Source organism: Rhea pennata, unplaced genomic scaffold (assembly GCF_028389875.1).
Source record: "Rhea pennata isolate bPtePen1 unplaced genomic scaffold, bPtePen1.pri scaffold_32, whole genome shotgun sequence".
NCBI classification, from domain to species: domain Eukaryota; kingdom Metazoa; phylum Chordata; class Aves; order Rheiformes; family Rheidae; genus Rhea; species Rhea pennata.
Genome location: NW_026907679.1, coordinates 1,274,219 through 1,293,935, shown reverse-complemented (window position 1 = coordinate 1,293,935; position 19,717 = coordinate 1,274,219). Strand labels below are relative to the sequence as shown.

At 59.1% G+C, this 19,717-nt stretch overlaps 1 protein-coding gene across 1 annotated transcript in view; it reads right to left on the bottom strand.

The window, feature by feature from the left end:
• Positions 1–19,717, bottom strand: part of LOC134154516 (adenylate cyclase type 10-like) — a 41,723-nt gene that overhangs the window by 8,100 nt on the left and 13,906 nt on the right. The window contains exons 15-39 of the mRNA XM_062601189.1: positions 17,629–17,792; positions 17,005–17,109; positions 16,570–16,608; positions 15,901–16,044; positions 15,193–15,398; positions 14,647–14,743; positions 14,226–14,314; positions 13,521–13,712; positions 13,153–13,274; positions 12,828–12,904; positions 12,319–12,508; positions 11,465–11,517; positions 10,824–10,977; positions 9,853–10,045; positions 9,437–9,523; positions 8,721–9,004; positions 7,999–8,135; positions 6,153–6,278; positions 4,936–5,190; positions 3,892–4,236; positions 3,356–3,407; positions 2,142–2,364; positions 1,622–1,729; positions 1,075–1,253; positions 383–530 (exon numbers count right to left, since the gene is read on the bottom strand). Coding sequence (XP_062457173.1) covers positions 383–530; positions 1,075–1,253; positions 1,622–1,729; positions 2,142–2,364; positions 3,356–3,407; positions 3,892–4,236; positions 4,936–5,190; positions 6,153–6,278; positions 7,999–8,135; positions 8,721–9,004; positions 9,437–9,523; positions 9,853–10,045; positions 10,824–10,977; positions 11,465–11,517; positions 12,319–12,508; positions 12,828–12,904; positions 13,153–13,274; positions 13,521–13,712; positions 14,226–14,314; positions 14,647–14,743; positions 15,193–15,398; positions 15,901–16,044; positions 16,570–16,608; positions 17,005–17,109; positions 17,629–17,792 — 3,769 coding nt within the window. The remainder of the gene's footprint in view (positions 1–382; positions 531–1,074; positions 1,254–1,621; positions 1,730–2,141; positions 2,365–3,355; positions 3,408–3,891; positions 4,237–4,935; positions 5,191–6,152; positions 6,279–7,998; positions 8,136–8,720; positions 9,005–9,436; positions 9,524–9,852; positions 10,046–10,823; positions 10,978–11,464; positions 11,518–12,318; positions 12,509–12,827; positions 12,905–13,152; positions 13,275–13,520; positions 13,713–14,225; positions 14,315–14,646; positions 14,744–15,192; positions 15,399–15,900; positions 16,045–16,569; positions 16,609–17,004; positions 17,110–17,628; positions 17,793–19,717) is intronic.

The window sequence follows — 19,717 nt, the reverse complement described above, 5'->3', positions numbered from 1 at the left end:
TCACAGCGCACACCCATACAACCAACTCTTCTTCCTCCTGCCACTGCTAACTGCAGCCGTGCCAAGACAGGGGCCCCCGGCCTTGCACACCAGCATTATCAAGAGCCACGAGGAAACTACAGAATACACACAGTGGTGCTGCCTTAAAGCCAGAACCACCTCCATGCTCACAATTAGGAAACAAATCCAATGCGAGGGACTACCCAAAGCAGCAGCAACCCACACCCTCTGGAAGTTCATCCAGAAAAGGGCAGGCACACGCACATCTTTGGGCTCTTCTTGCCGGGGGCAGGCCCTGCTGGTACTCTTGCCAGGCCAGGGAAAAGGAGCCGTGTCAGGGACGGGTCTGCTGCTGCAGAGAGAAAGCACTCACATGACTCACATCCTCGGACTCCTCGGCCGTGTTCACCTTCATGAGTGCTGCCAGGCGGGAGAGCCTCCGACTGCCGGAGGCGCTCTCCAGGCTGAAGAGCTGCCGCAGTAAGGACAGGCAGTGGCTTTGCCGGAACAGCCAGGGGAGCCTCTGCCTCCTGCCACACAAGGGAAACTGCTGGGCCACAGCCACGAGGCGCACTGTGCCAAGTCCCACGGGGCAGGGGAAGCAGGGGGATGGAGGAGACGGCTGCACCTCCTTGCAGAGGGGCAGCTGACGCAGGCACGGCCGCAGCGATACAAGCGGCAGAACCAAGGAGTACCACCCAGGAAACGTGACTGCTAAAGATGGTGTCTTGGCACTACAGCCTAGGCAGGCCAAGCAAAGCTGGCCACCGGGAGGAAAAGTGGCCTTGCACGGGAGGCCTGTGCCTGGCTACAGCCTCTGAGCTTCCTCCCTCTCACAGCTCACCTGCGCTTACGCCGACAGGCCCACCTCCTGCTCCTGCCAGCACACTCCCTTCCCCTCCCCACACTCTGCTTCCCACTAACACCTCCCTGCTCTCACCAACACCATCTCCCATGCCAGCACCCCAGTAGCTGCCCAATACAACCCACAGCTGCTCCACCCATTAGCCTCCAGCTCCCTCAGCAGCTTTCCCTCTGCCTAGAAGAGCCTTTGCTTTCCCTTCTGCGTCTTACCCTGCCTCCTGAGGAACGGAGCAGTCTCTGTTCTTCTTGCGAGAGGCATGCTCTGACTTCTCCAGCACAAGCTGCAAGGCGGCGCCAGTGGAGGTCGTGGGGAATTTCCTCTTCAGCAGGCTCAATGCCTTCCTGATCATTGTCTTCGCCAGCTCCGTTTGTCCCATATGGTAGCAGACCTGCACAGCAGAAGGACTTTGAAGGCAGTCCCATTCGGCACAAAGCTCATCCCCAGTGCATCAAGCAGCCCCAGGCACAGCTGGGAATCCCGAGCCTCCCAGCTACTGGGAACGCTAAGAACAAGGATACTGGGAAGGCTCCCAAAGGGCTCCGATTCAGCACATAACCAATTGCATGTGTCTGGCGGAATCAAGGCCAGGACCTCAGCTGGTTTGGGCCAGGGGGCAAAGGGGCCCCAGGAAAGCAGGCTGAGAGAAGCTGCAGTGAGGTGGGCCAGGGAGAGCCTGCCCCACCCCACCCTACCCCACAGGAAAGCATTCAACTCCACCCACCGGGGGAGCCCACCAAAACCACCCTGTCACCTTACCTCTCCTTTTAGGCTCAGCAAAGTGGCTTCTTCAAAGCAAGCAAGCGCATTTCCCTTCTTATCCACCAAGGTCCTCAGCACTTCTGCTTTCTTCAGGTTCCGGAAGGCCTTTGAACAAGCACACAGAGAGCAGCTGAGCATCGCTGCCAAGCCTGTCCCCAGCCCCAGCACTCCCAGGTGCCTCCAGCATCTTGCTGAGGAGGCCTGCATCTGCCCCTGGTGATGCCCACCCAAGCACAGTCACGCTGCCTCTCACACCACGTGCACAAGCACTCCTTTGCACCACCTCCTGGGAGGTGCACCTTGCACCAAGGGGCTGCTTCACAGCCCTGTCTCTCTTGCCACAGGAGAGGCAAACAGGAGGCAAACGCTGGGTCTCCCACCCACCAATTCATCCCCGAGTCCCCACAAAGGCAGGCCCCCAGGCAGGCCCTATTACAGTGGGGAAACTGGCTTGCTCAGGGCAAGGCACTTGAGAGGACTCCACGGGCAGTGGGCTCTGGCAAGCACGGCAACTCACCAGGTAGTTGTCGGAGACGTGCAAGTAGGCAGCCGCACCCTCCAGCAGATAATAAAAGGCCCTGGCGTCATTGCCCACTGCCATGTAGTGCTGAGCCAAGGGCACAAGCACCAAGTCCACAATGGCCTTGCAGCTGCAGGAACACTCCACACCCTGCATCCACTGGGTCTTGCTGGGCACCTTGGGCATCCATTCGGTCTTAGCCAGAAACCGCTTTGCCGCTCTGGAGACAAGATCACGGAGAAAGAAGACACCAAAGCACACACCAGTGTCACCAACACCGCTCCTTCAGCCTACGTTAAAGACACGTTCTAGCACAGCACGAGGCCACACGCATGAAGGCACCGCACGGGAGCCGTGGGTTGCACAGCCTCTCCAGGCGTGCCGAGGGAGCTCGCTCAGTCCTTCTTTCTACCCCACACAACAGTGACCTGCACCCAGAGTTCCCTGGGCCCTCCCACCTTACAACTGACACCACTGACTCCGGAGCAGGCTGCAGCCCCCCATCGTTGCTATGACTTCCCCCTGTGCTCCTTCCTCCCTTCCGCTCTCGCCTTCTCTCCTCCCTCGAGAGCTTTGGCTCTCCCTGCATGGCAAGCAAAGCAAGGACAACTCACTCACACAGCACGCTTTGGCAAGATTTGTTCCCTGACACTGTGGGCACATTGACCAGTAAATGCTGGGCACTCTGAGGAGCCCTGGGGCCCCAGAGCACAGGCACAGTGGACTCAGGCAGGGCAGAACCGACACGAGAAGCAACAGCTCCCCTTTTCAGCAATGGCAAGCCATTCCGTTGGCCATAGCTGTAACAAAGCGGCAGGAGCACCGGTCCTGTTGGCGCCTTTGCTGTCCCTGCTCTGGAGGAGCACTGCTCTTTTAGGCAGGCAGAGAGACCAGCTGGCATTTCTGTCCCTTTCCACAAGCCACCCTGCCTCCAGGGGCTGCTTTGCCCCTGCACAGCTTGCAACACTGCTCTCTAACAGCTAGAAAGCCAGGGCTGCTCCACTCCAAACCACCATCAGCACTGGGATCCCACTGGCTTCCCCAAAGATACGCATCCCCATGGCCATCTCAACCCAGCTGCCTCTCACAGGCCTGCTCTTGCCAATGCTAGACTCACAACGGGCAGCCCAAGCGGGGAAATCCGCTTATCTCCTCTGCACACCCTCACCCCACTGCCCCCCAAAATCATCTTCAAAATCTTGGCTCCTCACCGAAAAATCTCCTCCAAGCAGCTCTTCTCTTTTGGTACACCACTTGAAGCATCTGCAAAGAAAGCATGGCATCAAACACCTCCTCAAGGCACGTGCCGTAGAGCTGCTTCTTGCCATTCTGTAGCACCAAGGGAGGAAGAGCGGAGCCAAAGGCACTGGCGGCAGCTCCCTCTCCAGCTCCTTCCCTGACATCTGCCTTCACTGTGGGGCTCAACTCCAGACTTAACCTAGCTTCACCAAGTGTACTAGACACACTAGCTAATACACCTCAGCCTGCAGAGCCACGCGTGCACCTCTGCGAGGGGATGGGCTGCCCTCCCGTAATTCTGGGAAAATGCAGGTGGACACGCAAGGGGAGAAAGGCGCTACGCTGTGGACACATCATCACTCTCATTGTGGAGCTGTGCTCAGTAGAGAAATGAACTAGTCCTACAACAGTATCTGCCTTGCACTGGAAGCATCCCCATGCTTGCGTGAAACAAGTGTGCGGTAGGAGTGGGCAGGACCCAGGCTCCAGAGCAGGGCACACAGCATACCCGTAGAGGCGGGGAGCTCGTCCGACTTCATCTCCTCGCTGGTCGCCAGGGAGGCCTCCCAGCTGCGCCAGGAGCAGTCGCTGCCATGCTCCTCACAGCTCTCGGCCTCCTGCGTGCTGCCGAGGGCCAAGCGGTGGAAGGCAACAAAGTCGCCTCCCCCGCAGCACTGGCACTTGTGCGCGTGCCTCTCCAGGAAGGCCGCACACTTGTGGTGCAGGGCCACCCTCTGTCCCTTCGGCCACAGCTCGTACGCAGCCTCCTGCAGCAGCGGGGCGCAAAAGGCCAGCACGCCAGACTCCAGCCTCGCCCTCTGCTTGCTCTCCTCCATGGATGACTTCTGGGCATCTGAAAGGCAATGGGGCTTCCCATCAGCCAGAGCTGGGGCCAGAGCTGGGGCCAGAGCTCACGCATGCCATAGCTGCACCATGAAAGACAGGCCTTGGCGTAGGCCCTTGGCAGGAAACCAGCGCTCCTGCACTCAGAGCCTCCGGGCCAGACAGCAGAAGGGCCCACCTTGCCTTCCTCACACTAGCACGGCCAGCGCAACGGGCTGCTGGCCTGCTCTCCCTGCCAACAGGCTGTGCAGCTGCACTCCAGGCGGCAGCTGGGGATGCTGCCAGCCGCAGAAGCAAGACACAGCCAGCTCTTTCTGCCCACTCTCCAAGACACTCCCAGCGCTAGGGGACAATAAAGATCAACGCACAGTAAATCCCTCATCTGCACACAGCGGGAGGCTGGGTCAGCAGGTCAGCGCTTTCGTACTCCCTCTCCTACATGGGCTATGAGCCGCACTTGCAGGCAGGGCAGCAGAGGGACTCGCAGCACCTCACTGCAATATTGCCCTCCAGCACAAAGCACAAAGCACAGGCTCCTCGGAAATGGACTTGTCAGAGCTTTTAACAACCCATCCCTAACTCCCCGGGGTGCCATGAGCATTACACACCTCCTCCGGGCAGGGAACATTCTCTGGGGAGCCCCACCAGGGACACAGACAGCGGCAGCAGCAGCCTGCAGTGCTCCCAGGCTCCCCTTACCACCTCTTACCGCTCTCCTCCTCCAGAGAGGTGCCTGACCCCTCGGTGGGAACACTGCTCTCTTCTGCCCCCTTGGCAGCATTCAGCCACTTGAGGATGTTGCATCTCACCAGGGCATTCAGCGCCTTGTTCAGCTTGGCCCTGCTCCACCCGGGAAGGATGTGGAACAGCAGCTCCATGCTAAACAGCGGCCCTAGGATGGCTGCACACTTCAGAACCATCTGCTCCGAGGGCTTCATGCTGTCCAGCTCAGCCAGCGCAATCCCTGCCAAAAGCAAGCCACACGTCTCTCCCTTGCCCCTCCCCACCATCACAGCCTGCATTAGCTGCAACACTCGAGAGGGCAGATTCTTCCCTAGGGACCCAGCCCCTTGGACAACTGCAACCCAGGGCACGTGTCTTCAAGATGCCTCTGCTCCTGCTTGACTCACAGGAAGCAAGGACGCGGGAAAGCAGAGATGCTCAGACAAACGCTCCCCCACCACGAATGAGCAGGGCAGCATCCAGCACATGCATATGTCCGGGGATGCAGCTTGCCAGCTCTGCGTTCTATTTATGTCCACAGGGCACACAGACAGAGAGCTTTTCCTGCACTGCCGAGGCCAGCTCAGAGCTCCCCACAACCCCACATTTCCCTTGGTCACACAAGACTTTCCCCTTCTTGGACAAAGCAGCTGCTTCAAGAAGAACACTTGGGCACGGGGGACATTTCTGCCACCCGCATTCGGCCAGGGCTCAGCTCGAGGGCAGCCATGCTCATTCACAGCTTCCCATCCAGCACCCCCTCGAAATGGGGCGATTTCTGGGCCAGCCCAGAAAACAACAGGCAAAGAGAGATTCGTAAGACGGCTTTGGTTGGGCTTCAGTGCCTTGAGGCCCGCACGAGCAGGAGAAATTACAAACAGAACAATGAGGTGCGAAGCCTAGTTCAAAGCTCAGTCGGAAGCATGACAAATATCCCCCGGAAATGCATTTTCTCTTGCTGAGAACAGTCTGCTCCCAATACCTTCCTTTCTCCGCCCCCTGCCCACCCCACCCCACTCAGAGCAGACAACGTGCAGGTTTCTCTGCGGACAATCCCACGGCACCAAAGCAACCTGCCCAGCAGAGTCCCAGAGGGGAGAGGCTCAACTCTGCAGCACACCGAGGCCCACACTCTCCAGCTCATGCCCTGGCAAAGGCACCCAGCACTGCTGCCAGGTGCCGCAGCGCGGCTCAGCCCCTCACCTTTCAATGTAGGGGGAAGTACAGTGTTCTGCAGGGTCACATCCGGCCTCATGGTGCACACCCTGCGGTCCTTCCCCGCGCTGGAGCTCCGTGCTGCTGCGGTGGTTGAAGCCTCCGTCACAGAAGCTGAGCGGCACAAGGGAGCAGGAGAAAGCGATTAGCAAAGGGAGACAATTCATGTCATGACTTCCTGCTTGCAAACACTCCAAAATCCACCTCAGCTGGAACAAGGCCTGCCTCAGGTGGGCTGATGCACTTGGCCTGCACCAAACATGCTCGCTAAGACGAGCAAAGCACTTCCCTTGCATACCTTTGTTTCATAGCCCTTCCCTAACATTAGCTGTTGCCAGGCAGTTTCCCCAAACACTCCCAAGTCAAAGGCTCCAGACCTCCTGACTGGGGAGGCAACGCCTCAAGACAGAAGGCAGCAGTGTTGCTGTCATCCCAGAGGCAGGCACCTTGCCAGTGCAAATGCAAAATCGGGGGTCACTCAGGGCTGCTGCCAGAGCCGTGGCAAGCTGGTTGGCATTCATCCCTAGGTCGTGTTACCACTGCCGCCTTCACTTAGTAGCACCTTTGGGGGCTTTCACACTTTGGCATTCAAGTTCCCAAGGCCTGTGCCTCGCCTCTGCTGGGTTTGATGTCAGACTTCTTTGCAAGTGACCTTCTTTGCCTTTTGCCCAGGGAAATACATGCACATTCCAATGCCTCTTAAATAACACGCCTACATCGGCTAGAGAGTAGAGTTGTCCAGGGCATCCCAAGAATTTGGGCGGCGACTCAAAGGGCCAGAGAAGGGATTTTCCACAGGTCACACAGCAGCACCTCCAACGTCCCCATGAAAATCCACCCGCGTGGGGCATGCTAGAGGCAGAAGCAGCATGCCCCGCTTTGTGCCTAGCCGGGGTCTTGTGTTTAATCTCTCTCTCTCTTTAGCCAGAGCGTGCCCAAAGCCAGCCTGCGGTCAGGCTGCTCTGCGCCTGCCTGCCCTCGCCCCGCACACGGAGCTTCGTAAGCAGCTGTGCTCAGGGACAGAAATTGCTCTTTCCCACCCCTTCAGGCAGGCTTCAAACTACGCTTTGGCCTATCAGGCAGAGGAGAAGGACGGCAGGGGCTCACAAAAGCCAGAGTCCTCAGACCACCTGCTGATGAAGAAGTTTCTTCTAACCAACAAACACGGTGTGCGGCAGGAACATAAAGTGCACCAATGCCGTATACCCATATAGAGAAGAGCCTGACCCCAGCAGGAGCTCTCCTTGAAGCAGCAGACCAGGCATTGTGGACTCCAGGCATCCATTTGCCTTCCCTTGCCCTCAAGTGTTTTCAATAACACACTCAACTCTTCAGGCCCTCTGTCTGGTCCTCTAAATGCCTCCCACCCAACATCCCTCAGCTCCCTCCAACCTCAACCCTTCAGCATTCACCCCTAGCAGGCCTTACAGCACCTGGCACCATGTGTCACTGACGGACTCAATCCAGCCCTGTGGCTGTGCACAAGGAACATTCCAGCCACAGGACTCACCACACTGGCCCAGAAGAAGCACCTGTGTTCCTATGAGTTCACGACAATACCAGCACTCATCTGAGTGCAGGCAGCAGCTCTGCTCCTCCTTTGAAATTGGCTGCCATGGCACCCTTACTTGTCCTCTCAAAGACACCAGAACTCCCCTGCCTCGGCTTTGGCTGTCCCAGCAGCAAGGCCTGTACAAACCCACACCTGATCCACACCACGATCTCTATGGCTGCAAGAGCTGACAGTGCCAAGTTCACAGGGGAAGCCTCGGGCAAGAATGCGCTGGGGAAAATGCACCACAGCAACTAGGCAATCGACCGCAAAGGTGCTTACTGAAGAGGCTCTCCCACTTGTCCTCTCGTTTCTCATCCTTCCCCAGTGGGTGGAACAAGAGCATGTCATGGCCAAGAAGGTAGCGCAACAGTTCCTCACAGTAATAGGGGATGCCGTAGCTTCTTTGCGTCAGCAACCTGCAAAGGAGCACATCCAGCACTCACTGACACAGGCAAAGGCAGGTCAGGTGGGTGCTGAGCCACTTGGGCAGAGCACAGAAACCAACGTCTTCACCACAGATCCACCTCACTTCTGAAAGGGCCACGACTCCCACGGGCTTTGGGGCCTGAGTCACCCGGAAGATACAGCCTTTGCTGGAATCCTCGGGAAAAGCAGTGCAGATAGAGCCCCAAGCAAGCCTTGTCCTTCGTGTCCCCAACAGCCTAGATGCTCTCCGGCATCAGTGAGAACCTTTGCCCCAGTTAATCACCCCTCAAAGCCTCACCACGCAGACTAATGCCTTTGCCACCCCTGAGCCATGCCAGCGTGCAGGACCACTTCCTTCCTGCCTTCCGGTGCAACACAGGAGGCTGGACACCTCCTGTGCTCTGTGCCTAGGCAGCTGCCCACTCGCAGCTCACGACTGTCAGTATGTCCCACTGGCTAGAGGCACTGGCCCTTCTAGAAGCTCTGCACTGCCTTTTCTAGGGCTTCATTCCCTTTGCCTCTCTGCACAGCTTCAAGCCCTCAGCAAGAGCTCACAGGCCCTGCCTGTGACTTACGTCTCTAGATCCTGGGGCAGGCTGACAACTCCAAGCGCCTGGCAGGCTTTCTGCACTACAGCGGAAGGCTTCAGCTCTCCCAGACGAACACAACTGGTTTTTGGCAGCTTCAGGATGTCTACGGCAGCTTGGCAAAGCCTCTGTCTTCTGCAGTGACTGGCAGTGAAGCTCATCACCATGAAGATTGAGACATCCCTGAGCACGCTCCACATAAGACTCCAGGAGGGAGAGTCGATGCAGTGGGCGTTGTCGATGACAAATACAACGCCATCTTCTTCAACAGTCTGAAACAAACAGCTTGCTCTGGGGGGATTCTGATGGGTTCCCAAGTAGCCTCCATAGCAGCAACTTTGGCCTCTTTCTCTCCCTCTCCAGACAGAGAGGGACAGAGAGAGATGGAGAGAATGCTCTGAAGCCTCTTTCCTCTCCCCAGCTACTTAGGCATTCAGAATCTTACTGGCTTGCACTTTCTCTGAGACTTTAAGGCCTCTGTTGCAAAGTAGGACAGAAGAAAGAACCTTGTTGCTCCTCCCAAGCACGTTCCCACCAACTTTATGGGAGGAAAGGTATCGGGGCTATGGGCAGGGGTGCTTGGGCTATGAAGGGTAAGGACTCAGGTACGTCGTCCTCCCGCCAGCTCCCACCACTCTCCTCCTGAAGCCTCCGCCTGTGGCATTGGTGTCTTTCTCTGACCCCCAAGGGAGAGAAGAGCTCACCTTCTGGAGCACTTTCTTCAAAACCAACTCCAGCTCCATTTGCCTTTGAGTGCCACTCATCTGGGAAACTGCCGTCGAGAGGGGAAACTGCCCAGAAAAGCACAGTCATAGAGAAACAGCCTTCCAGGGCTTGCAGCACACCTACCCACCACACAACACCAACCCAGCAAAATGCCTCTCCTGGCCTCACCATCAGCCCTCTCCCCAACACAGCTGCAAGGAGACAACACAGGTCATCAGCCCCATCTCCAAGCTGCTCTTCAGTGCCTTTTGCCCACCGCGCTCAGGAACAGAAGCCTGCGCTATATGCCCCTGCTCTTCCCTCCAGGCAGCCAAGCGACTCCCCACCAGAGCCTCCAAACTACTAAAGCTCACAAGCAGCCCTTTGCCAGGGCCAGAGAGGGCTTCGCTCTCACCTTAACGAGGAAGATGTCGTTGAGGAGGCAGTAGCTGCTCTCTGCCATCAGCCCTTGGAGCTTTGCCTGCAGCACAAGCTGTCTGGCACTGCACGATTGACATGCCTGCAGGCCCAGGGCCATGGCCAGCACCATACGGAGGGCAGAGTAGACCTGCTTCAGGTTTAGCTCTGTCAGTTCCACGGCCACCACCCTGCCACGCAAAAGCAAAAGGGACCGAGATTCAGAGAGCAACGCAAAGAGCTGCAGACTTCCAAGGCAAAACTGTCAGAGAAGAGGCACGTCATCCAGGGCTGTCTGCAAGGGAGCTCTGGACACACAGCCCCAGACGGATTCTTCTTCCGCACACCTCCAAGTGCTTCACAGAGGGCCAAGCTTTTCCCGCGTCTTACAAGGAAAAGCCACAGAGGGGCAATTGCTGCCAAGCCCCTGGGAGAGCCACCACCACACCCGGTGTCTCCACAGCTCTCAGCACCTCCCCCTGCACAGCAACTTGCCAGCTGAAGAAGCAAGGACTGAGCAAGTTGGGCCTTTGTGTTTGAATGCCACAGCTTTGCCATCTGCCTCCTATACTACGGAAAGCCTTGGCCACCCCAGGGGCCTTTGGGGATAAAGCCCAAGGGCAAGCAGCCTTTCTCTGGCAGCTCCACCACACCACTCCCGCCTCCCCCAGCATCTTTCTTCTCCTTACTCTCCAGGTGCATGAAAAGCACGCAGCTTGGGCTCTTGCCAGACCTTGCTGCCTGGCCTAAGTTTGCAAGAGCAACAGCCCTGGCTCCACAAGCCACTTCCAGCTCCCGCGAGACGTAGTAGGAGAGCGTGCAGCTGCTCCATACCAGCGGCTCCAGGAGGCTTTTCAGGGATGCTGCAGGCCAACGGCCAGCAGCACTAGCAGAGGGGCTCAAGGATGCCACGAACATCAGTGGATGGGCAAGGGAAGTGTACAACAGGTAGCACTCCAAAACACTCACCTGTGGCCAGCAGCCTGGCCTAAAAATGCCAGCTCAGTGAGTAAATGGCTCTTTCCAGAGCCAAGCACACCCTCAAATGCTAGGATGCTGCTTTCGTGACAAGTCCTGTAGGCTTTCAAGGCACTTTCAAAGAGGGCAATCTCATTCTCACGACCTGTGAAGGCAGACAAAAAGCAAGCTGCTGTAGCGAGCTCAAAAGCTAACAACCTTGGGCAGCCTTCCCTCTTGCTGCCACTGCACCTTCCCTCCACCGCACCTGCGAGCCTGCCCGCACCCAGGGCTCCTTCCCACCCCAACAGCTACAATTCTGCAGCTAGGCCTGCCTTAGGGCACTCACAGCCCCACCTTCCTGCTGGAGCCTGGGAGCAACTGTATACTTGCACTGAGCCTGGGAGCAACTGCATTCCTGAAAGCTCCTGACACGCTAACGGTGCAGGAAGGCAGGAAGTACTAGGCGTCTCACTCTGATTCCCACCTCCACTTCTGGCCCAACTCCAACCTTACGAACGAGCTATGAGCCCAAACCTGATGGCCACTGCAGGCAACACCATCCCTTGCAAAAGCATCTTCATTCCCAGGCTGGTACTAGCAGCTACCAAGGGCAAGAAATGGGTATACACAATAGCAAGGCATTCACCTACCGAGTAAGGGGCCGTACTCTGACCTCTCCTCCATAAGATCCAGGCCAAACATGCTAGCAGGGGGAGAGAAAAACAAAAGTCAGTGAAGGAGGCAGAAGCTGGAGGACAAAGAGTCATGCGTGCAGCTGAGGATACACTCTTGCCTACCCGCTCTTCTTTTGAGCATAATGGCAGCCTGCCCACGCTCCCACCACCAAAGTTCACGCTCATTCAGGAGAGAGTGCAAACACCAAACAAGCACAGGGAAAACTGCCAGCACATGGAAGCCCAAGGGCTTCTGACCACACTGGCACAGCACACGCTATCAACGTACAAGCAACAGAGGCCAAAACCATCCAAAGAGAACCTACAAGCCTGGCCCAGAGGAACAGCTCCAGTTTCACCAGCAAGCGAGCAGGAAGACAGGTCCGGCCACCCACACTTTCCCAGGGGACCAGCACGGAGCAAAGTGCTTTCCAAGAGCTTCTTGCTTAGAAGCAGCCGAGATAATACCCCCTGGGTGGGTCACAATTGCCACTGCATTGCCACTTGCGTGCCAGCAAGCAAGCACAGGGCAGAAAGCAGAGCTGCAGGCCCTCTGGGCAGGGGCTGACAGGCCCCTCTGGGCCTACGGACTCCCATGAGCCCTCTCCACCCCTACGCCATCACTCCCACTCTCCCAACAGCAACAGGCACCAAGGTGAACAGGCAAAAAGCACTGCCGTGCTATGGCTTTCCCTCTTCTCAGCCACAGTGGTGGGAGGCCTGGGGAGGGCAGCAGCTTGGCCTCTTTCTGCACAGCTCCTCTTTTTGCCCAAAGCTGCACCCTGGGTGCCCCCACGCCCCCAGGCAGCCTGCTCAAAGAGCACACTCACAGCTCCTGCGACATCCCCAGGTACTGATAGACAGTGCCAGGATCACCAACCCCCTTCATCTGGGCCTTCGGCAGCTCCTTGAAGTAAGACCGGGGCAGCCGGGACGCTGCGTAGGTTGCCGCATCGCAGGACACCAGCCCCGGGTAGTGCTCCATCAGCCGGGCAGCCAGGTTCACCTTCTGGCCCATGACTGCCACAGAGAGAGAGCACGCGTTGACGTCCTCAGGAGAGCAACCCGCACCACCCTTCCAGGCTGCCGGCTGCATCCCCCGCAGCACAGGCCAGCACAAAACCCTGCTGAGCACGAGCGAGAGCAACAAGGAGGCTCACAGCCCGTCCCCCGTCGTACGGCAGGACCCGCTCCGCCTCCGCCGGTCCCGACGCGCCACCGCAGGCCAAGCCCTCGTCCTGGCCCGGCACCCAGGGCCCACAGCTTCTTCCCCAACACTCTGCCTCTTCCTGTCATGGACGTGGCCCGGGCACCCGCTCCGCAGACGGACACCTCGTACCTGTGTACTCGTGCCTGACGCGGTGGCCGACGACTCCGCAGAACGCCGTCCCGCTGGTGACCCCCACGGACACTGCCCTGAGGCGCAGGCAGAGCAGCAGGGACTCAGCAGCGCCCGTGCACAGTCCTGCCTGCCCACCGCCGCCCCTTCCCCACGTCCCCGCGCTCTGCCGTCTGCCCCGGCAGCGCAGGCCTTGGGGACCGGCAGAGCCCGGCAGCGGACACGCCAGCTTGAGCGGGCTGCGCGTGCAGAGCAGCCAGGCGCTCTGGCACCCCTCTGCACCCCCCGCCCCAGGCCGTCCCAGGCAGCATGCCTCCCCACTCACTCGATTTTCCCCAGCCTCCCGGAGCAGGCGGTGGAGATTTTAATCGCGCTTTCCAAGGCGCAAACGCTCTCGCAGGGCAGCTTTCCTCCAGGGAGGCCAAACACACACAGCAGCGTGCAGCCCTGCCGAGGACAGAGGCAGCACACCTTGCCGCAACGCCTGCACCAAACCCTTCCCGCCCTGAGACTCCAGCCTCCGCCGACCGCAGCAGAGCGTCAGGGCAACCCCAGGACACCCCAGGGTACCGCTCCCAACGCCGAGGCAGAGCTGCTTACCCTCTCCCCACCGTGCGAGAGACAGAGCCGCTTCCCTCCTCTCCACCACCACCCTCGCCCTCGTGCGCGGGGGCACTGCTCCTCCACGCTCACCTTATCAAACATGGAGATTTTGTTGATTTCGCCCTTGTGAGGACGGAGGATCTCCGAAATCAGCATGCTGCTGTCCTGGATAGCCTTGCAGATTTGCGTTAGGTTGACCTTGGCAGCAAACTGCAGCTTCACAAAGAGGCAGGTGACCGGCCGCAGCTCGGATAGGCACGCCAGGGGCTGTCTGTCGTCAATCTGGAAGACAGCAGCGGGCCACCTCCACCAGCCAGCTCGCCCTGGGCGCTTCCTGCCTGCAGCAGATACCAAGGCAGAGCGCACAGAGCGGCAGCAGTGGGCGCTCTCAGAGGAATGCAGAAAGCCTCCTCGCAGTGCAAAGCAGGCGTCAGCCTGCGCGAGGCAGACACGCAACGGTGCAAGGTGGCACTGGGCATGGATGGACACAAGGGGCCACCCTCAGCAATGCTGTCACCACTCCGGAGGCATCTCTCTCTTACCCCAGGGCCATGGCCAGAACAACACCAGTGGAAGATGCAGAGGGCAATCCACCCCTCCTCACCCCCGGCGCTCTCTGCAGGAGCACACAGTCGGCAGGTTTCTGGCCCCTGCAGCACTTCTTTCCCAGGTTTTTGCATACGGGGGCATTTTCTTTGCCTTACCTGCTGTCTGGAGAACTGCCGCTCTGCAACACACATCTCCTTCTCCCCTCCCTCTCCCCCAAAAGGCACCTCCCAGCACTCGTGGCCATACCTTGCGCAGGACACTGGCTGGGATGTACTTCCTCAGCACCTTCCCCTGAGCACGATGAGGGGCCAAGGTAACCGCAGGCCTCAGGACGCCTACGCAAGGAAAATACACGCGGTCACTGGCAGCAGGGTGCTACGAGCCTGGCTACGGGGGCCTTGCAAAGCAGGGGCTGGCACTGCAACTCGGGGAGCAAGGTCCTCCGCCCTTTGCCCGTGTGTTCCTCTTGCAGGTGCTCAGCCACAGCCGTCCCCTGGAAGCAGCAGGAAGCAGCCAGTGCCTCTGCTGCAGCGCAGCTGCGCCCCAAGCCCAACCACTAACTAACTGCAAGGGGGAGAGGGCAGAGGCCAGGCCCCAGCAGCCCCTCCGCAAGCCAGTCCCCATCTTTCTGGGCAGGCACAGAACAAGGCAAAGCCGGGGCACTGACCTGGCATTTCCGGAGAACGGCAGTTCAGCTGGGCTCGTGTGAACTTGGAGAAAAGGTCTTCGCGCTCCGACACAGACATCCGCTGCACGCCTGTAACCTGGAGGCACACGCAGCAGAAGCACTGCCATCGGCCTCCCCAGGAGTCCCAGGGCACGCGTCCTACCCTCCCTCCATCCCGCCCTCGCTTCCCAGAGAAGAGGAGGAGATCCCCATGTAGCAAAGCCACCTTGCTGGATTTGCACCGGGACAAACGCTGGCATCAGCAGCACATGAGCTGTGCAGCCATCAGCCACGCACCCCGACGTCTACAGAACACCGCCACGACCCCAGCAGGGCCAAACCCTGACACTCCCTCCTGACCCCACCGCAAACCCAGCAAGCACAATCCACAGCTAACCCTCGGCTGGAAGGGCAACAGCTACAGCTCTCCACCTCCGCTTTACAGCTACAACCCCCACAACGCCCATCTCCTCAGCCTTCGCACACCTTCCTCCCTCACCCCCAGCTCCAGGTGCCCCAAACAGCTCTAGAGGCCCTCTCACCCACCTTCACAGCTCCTTGGCCTTTCACTCTCTTGCTCTTCACCTGGCTCTGGTTACAGAGCTCCCAGCAGCTGGCTGACAGGATAACATCACTTGCACTTGCAAGGTTTTGCGCCTGCCAGACTTCACCCACGGCCTTGCCAAGGATCAGGAAGTGCTGCTCCTTGCGGTCTCCCACAGTCAGCAGCGACATGTGCCCTGCAGAGATCCCTGGGGAGAGACAAGCACAACTGAGGCGCAGAGCACTTGCACCTCCGCAGCCTCCCACGGCGGCAACTCTCCACAGGCTCCGTTTCAAGCTCAGCCCTGGAGACAGGCTCCTCCTCTCAGCTGCTTCAGCTGGAGGCACCCATCCTTCATTACGGAGTCCAGCTGGAGTGTCGATGGGGAGGGGGTACAAAGTGGGGCCTGCCAACAGAGGGGCCTGAAACGGGTGCCTGGAAAGAGGCACGTGAAGCTGACACTGACAAAGTCTTCACAGCCACAGCACCCCAGAGGCCCAGCACACCAGCACCTTTGCTGGCCATCTGCTCAGGGTGCGTGCAGGCAGCTTGTAAGCGGCTGCCTGAGAGCACACAACAGCCTTCCAGGCAGAAGGTTTCCCTGGCCCCACGAGGGATCACCACCTCTCCCCCAGGCGGAAAAGCACCCTGTGGCGCTGCATAGGGCCATGGAGCCACACACAACACAGATAGTCCAGCACACCCCGTACCTATCTTCAGTCGGAGCTTCAGACCCACGTCTGTGTCACGGACACTGTACTTCTCCTGGATTTGCCGGCAGCACTGCAGCACCAGGCTGATGGTGTCTCTCAGCTGTGTTTCCCTCACTCTCCACAGCACCAGTACAGCATCCCCTGCAGAAAGCAGGGGAACGGGGGAAGGCTCTCGTGAGACCTGACGCTCCCTGAGCTGCACCCCCCTGCACGGACAGCAGGAACTGGCAGGCGTGCTGAGGAAGAGGCACTCGTCAGAAGGCCTCCTCCTCAACTACAGCTCTCTGGCACAGGGATGCCTTCCCCTCCCCCAGGCCAGCTACAACAGCAGCCACAGAGGATGAAGGTGCACAGTGTGGCTACAGGAACACGGGCACCCCCGCAGCCGGTCCCACTCAGGGCAGAGATGAGAGGCCTCTCTCATCCCCTCCTTCCTACCATGCTGCCTCAACCCCCAAGCTCCCAGGCTGCCTCCCCAACACCCCCACACCAGCCCTGTCCCACTGCAGCTTCCCACTTGGGGCCCGCGATGGCAGCTCCCCAGGAGCACCTGCATGCCCACAGAGCCTCCCCTCTGGGCTTTGCCAGCTCACAGCTCACTCTGTCCTCTCCCCTAGCACGCTTCTGCAGTGGCAGCAGAGATAAGTTTCAATTAGAAAGACATACCTGCAAACTTCAAGATGTCTCCTCCAAAGCCCAGCAGCTCTGCAGGCGAAAGAAAGCAAGAGAAGAGTCACCTCTGCACCTTCACCAAGCAAGCCAAAAAGGAGCCACTCTGCCGCCCGAGCAGCACAAGGGCAGTGGTGCCTGGTGGGGCACCATTCAGGAAAGCACAGCTCCAGCCCCGCCTCTACACTGCTCACAGGCACCACAGCACTGGTGCCTACGGTACTGGGCACTGCCCAAAGGAGCTAGTGAAGATAAGACACCCGTTTCTCAGCACCAGTGTCCCCCAGCACAAGAGCCCAGCTGCTCTCGGTGGCCCTCAGCGCCCACAGAAACCCCCAGCACGCGCAAGGAGGCTGCCTAGCGCACCTCTCTGCTCTCCCAAAGAGCAGCCTCATGGCACCGTCCCAGACAGTCCTGCAGAACGGCACTTACCCTCCACAATGTCGCCCATGTAGTCATTGAGCGTTTGCGTTAGCTCGTCCGCACCCCGCTCGAGGCTGACGCTCTGGCTAAACTTCTCTGTCAGAGCAGTGAAACCTCAAAGAGGCACAAACAGGCACAGAGGAATCAGCAGGTGCCTACATGGCCGCCAGCTTCACGCTCCCACCTCAGAGAGCGTGCGCATTACATCGTGCCCTGACCTGGCTTGTGACAACAAGCCTGGACCACCCAAGAGAAACCACCACTCTCGCATTGGCCACTGCTCCCGGCAGCGTGCCTTCTCCCACACCACACAGCCTGGAGCAGGGGCCCCTGGCCCACGCGCTCTTGCAGCCCGTGGAGGAGTGCCTAGCACTGGGTACCTCTGCTGAGCTCAACTAGCCGACTCCCGGCCTCTTCCAGGCCTCTCCTCTTTTGGAGCCCCTTGTTCCTCCTGACGTCAGCCACCTCTGAGCTCTGCTTCCCCCAAAGTGGAAGATGGCAGCAGCAAAGAGGCCTCCTCTGATGCATTCTCCACCAGAGGTGGCACCGGGGCTCCCAAAGGTCCAGAAATTCCCAATGCCTCGTGTCTCTGACTTCTTCTCAACCCCCGCCCTTCACAAGCCTTGGACCCACCTGAGACGTCCGCAAAGAGCAGTACTCCATGAAAATTCTGAACGCAACGGGCTTCGTGCCTCAAGTCCTCAGATAAAATGAGGTCGGGGACGTAAGCAGCTACTTCCCCGAGTTCTGAGCAGTGCTTGGACCTTCTCTCCCAGGCACAAGACATCGTCAGCGCCCTTGGGGTACACAGGGCACCTCAGGAGAAGACGACCGTGCCCAACCGGGAGCAGGCTAGCACAGCACCGCGCAGGGTTGCGCAATAGCCTGGGGCCTTGGGAGGGGCTGCTGGCCCTCTGCCACCAAGGGGCAGGTCACAATCACCCGGCAGTGACATCGGCCACACGTCGTCGATTGCCTCTGTGCTGTCATCAGACAAGCGAGCCAGCTAACAGGGACAGCTTCTGCACGTCGTCGCAGCCCTAGCAACTGCAGCACGCAGTGGGGCGCGTCCTAGGTTGTTCTGTTGTGAAGAGCAAGTGGGTCTTTTCCAGGGGGTGGGGGACAGAGCAAACCTCCAGCCACAGGGCTCCTGGCGGAGGCCAGGAGGAGATGGACAGGGCTGCACCAGCAGCACAGCGGACGGGCATATCAGAGAGGGGGAGAAAAAGCTGAAAGACGCGGCAGGAGGCAGCTCCAGCCCCCTGCTCTGCGGGAGAGAGCTGTGTAAAGCTTCCACGCCGCAGGGACACCCCCTCACGCTGGGCACCCCAGCTCACAGGCAGCCCAAGGCTCACTGCTCCCTACGGGAAGGTGAGCCGGGGCTGAGGCTGACACCCTCGCAGGCGGTGCCCTTGCCCACAGGGCGCAGTCCCGCAGAGGCTGAACACGGCATGCACAGCTGGGTGCTGGCCTCTAGCCAGGCAAATTACAGCTGGCGGCTCCAACTTGCTTGTTTTCTGATCTGTTTTTCCTGGTTTCTCTTTTGTAAATAAACTCAAGAATCCCAGCTCCCTGTGCGTGCAGAGGGCACGAGCTGGGAGCCCCTGGGCTCTAGGGGCCAGCTCCTGCAGAGATTGCATGCCTAAGGCCAGAATGTGAAAGCGCAAGCGCAGAGGGTTACCTGAGGTAATGAAATTGTAACCAATGGAAAGATTTGTATAAAATACTCCCTGGAAAGTGTGTATAAATGAAGAACGAGAGTTGGAGAAGGTGTGCTAGCTTTGTGGATTTACCACCTAGCCCCCATCTCTGCGCAGAAATGAAATAAACAAATATCTCGACCCTGTGTGTCTGTTGGTTGCTTGCACACCGGGTAGCAGAACCCAGATTTTGGAACAACAAAACCCTCCCAGGAGCCCCCCTCCAAACCGCTGGAGCCCCCCCAGGATCTCCCAACTCCCCCCTAACCCGGGGTCCCAACCACCCCCATGAGGGCCCGTAAAACCCCCTTTGTAGCCCCCCAACCCTCCAGAAGGCCCCCCCAAACCTGCAGCACTCGAGGTGTGGGGCAGCAGCCTATTTCTCCCCCTTCCCCTAGGACAGGCAGATCTGGGTGTTTATTTGCCCCAGGGATGGTTGTTTGCTGGGGGGGGCGGTATTTACCCCCGCTCTGTGCCAATGCCGCTCTCCCCCACAGCCTCACCCCAACATCAACCCATGATGTACACCAAAACCCTGCTGCAGCTGGGCATGATGTGACCCCTACCCGAGATGACAACACCCCCTCGAGGTCTCAACACTCCCCGGGGGTGACACCCTCCCCCGCCCCGGGTGTCTCCCCTCCCCCGATGGCTTTTAATAAACTGGATTATATTTATTCCCTCCCCACCTGCTGGGGGGGCACTGAGGGGGCAGGGGTGACCCACCAATGGGGGGGAGGGGCAGGAGGGACCATCTAGGGGGCGCTGGCTCGGGAGCTGCCCCCCTGGCCTGGCCCCCATTTTACTGTCTGTAATTAAAGATGTTAAAATAAAGTAATTATTGGAAGCCTCACGGGGGGCCCAGCGTCCGAGGAGGTGTGAGGAGGGGGGGAAGGGTGTGGCGCTGCTGGCCACAGACACCTGGGTCCTCTGTACGAGTGCAGGGGAGGGGCGGGGCGGCATGCCCGGATGCCTGGGACCCTCCCGGACGCCTGAGTCCCTTGGAGAACTGGGTTGTCCTG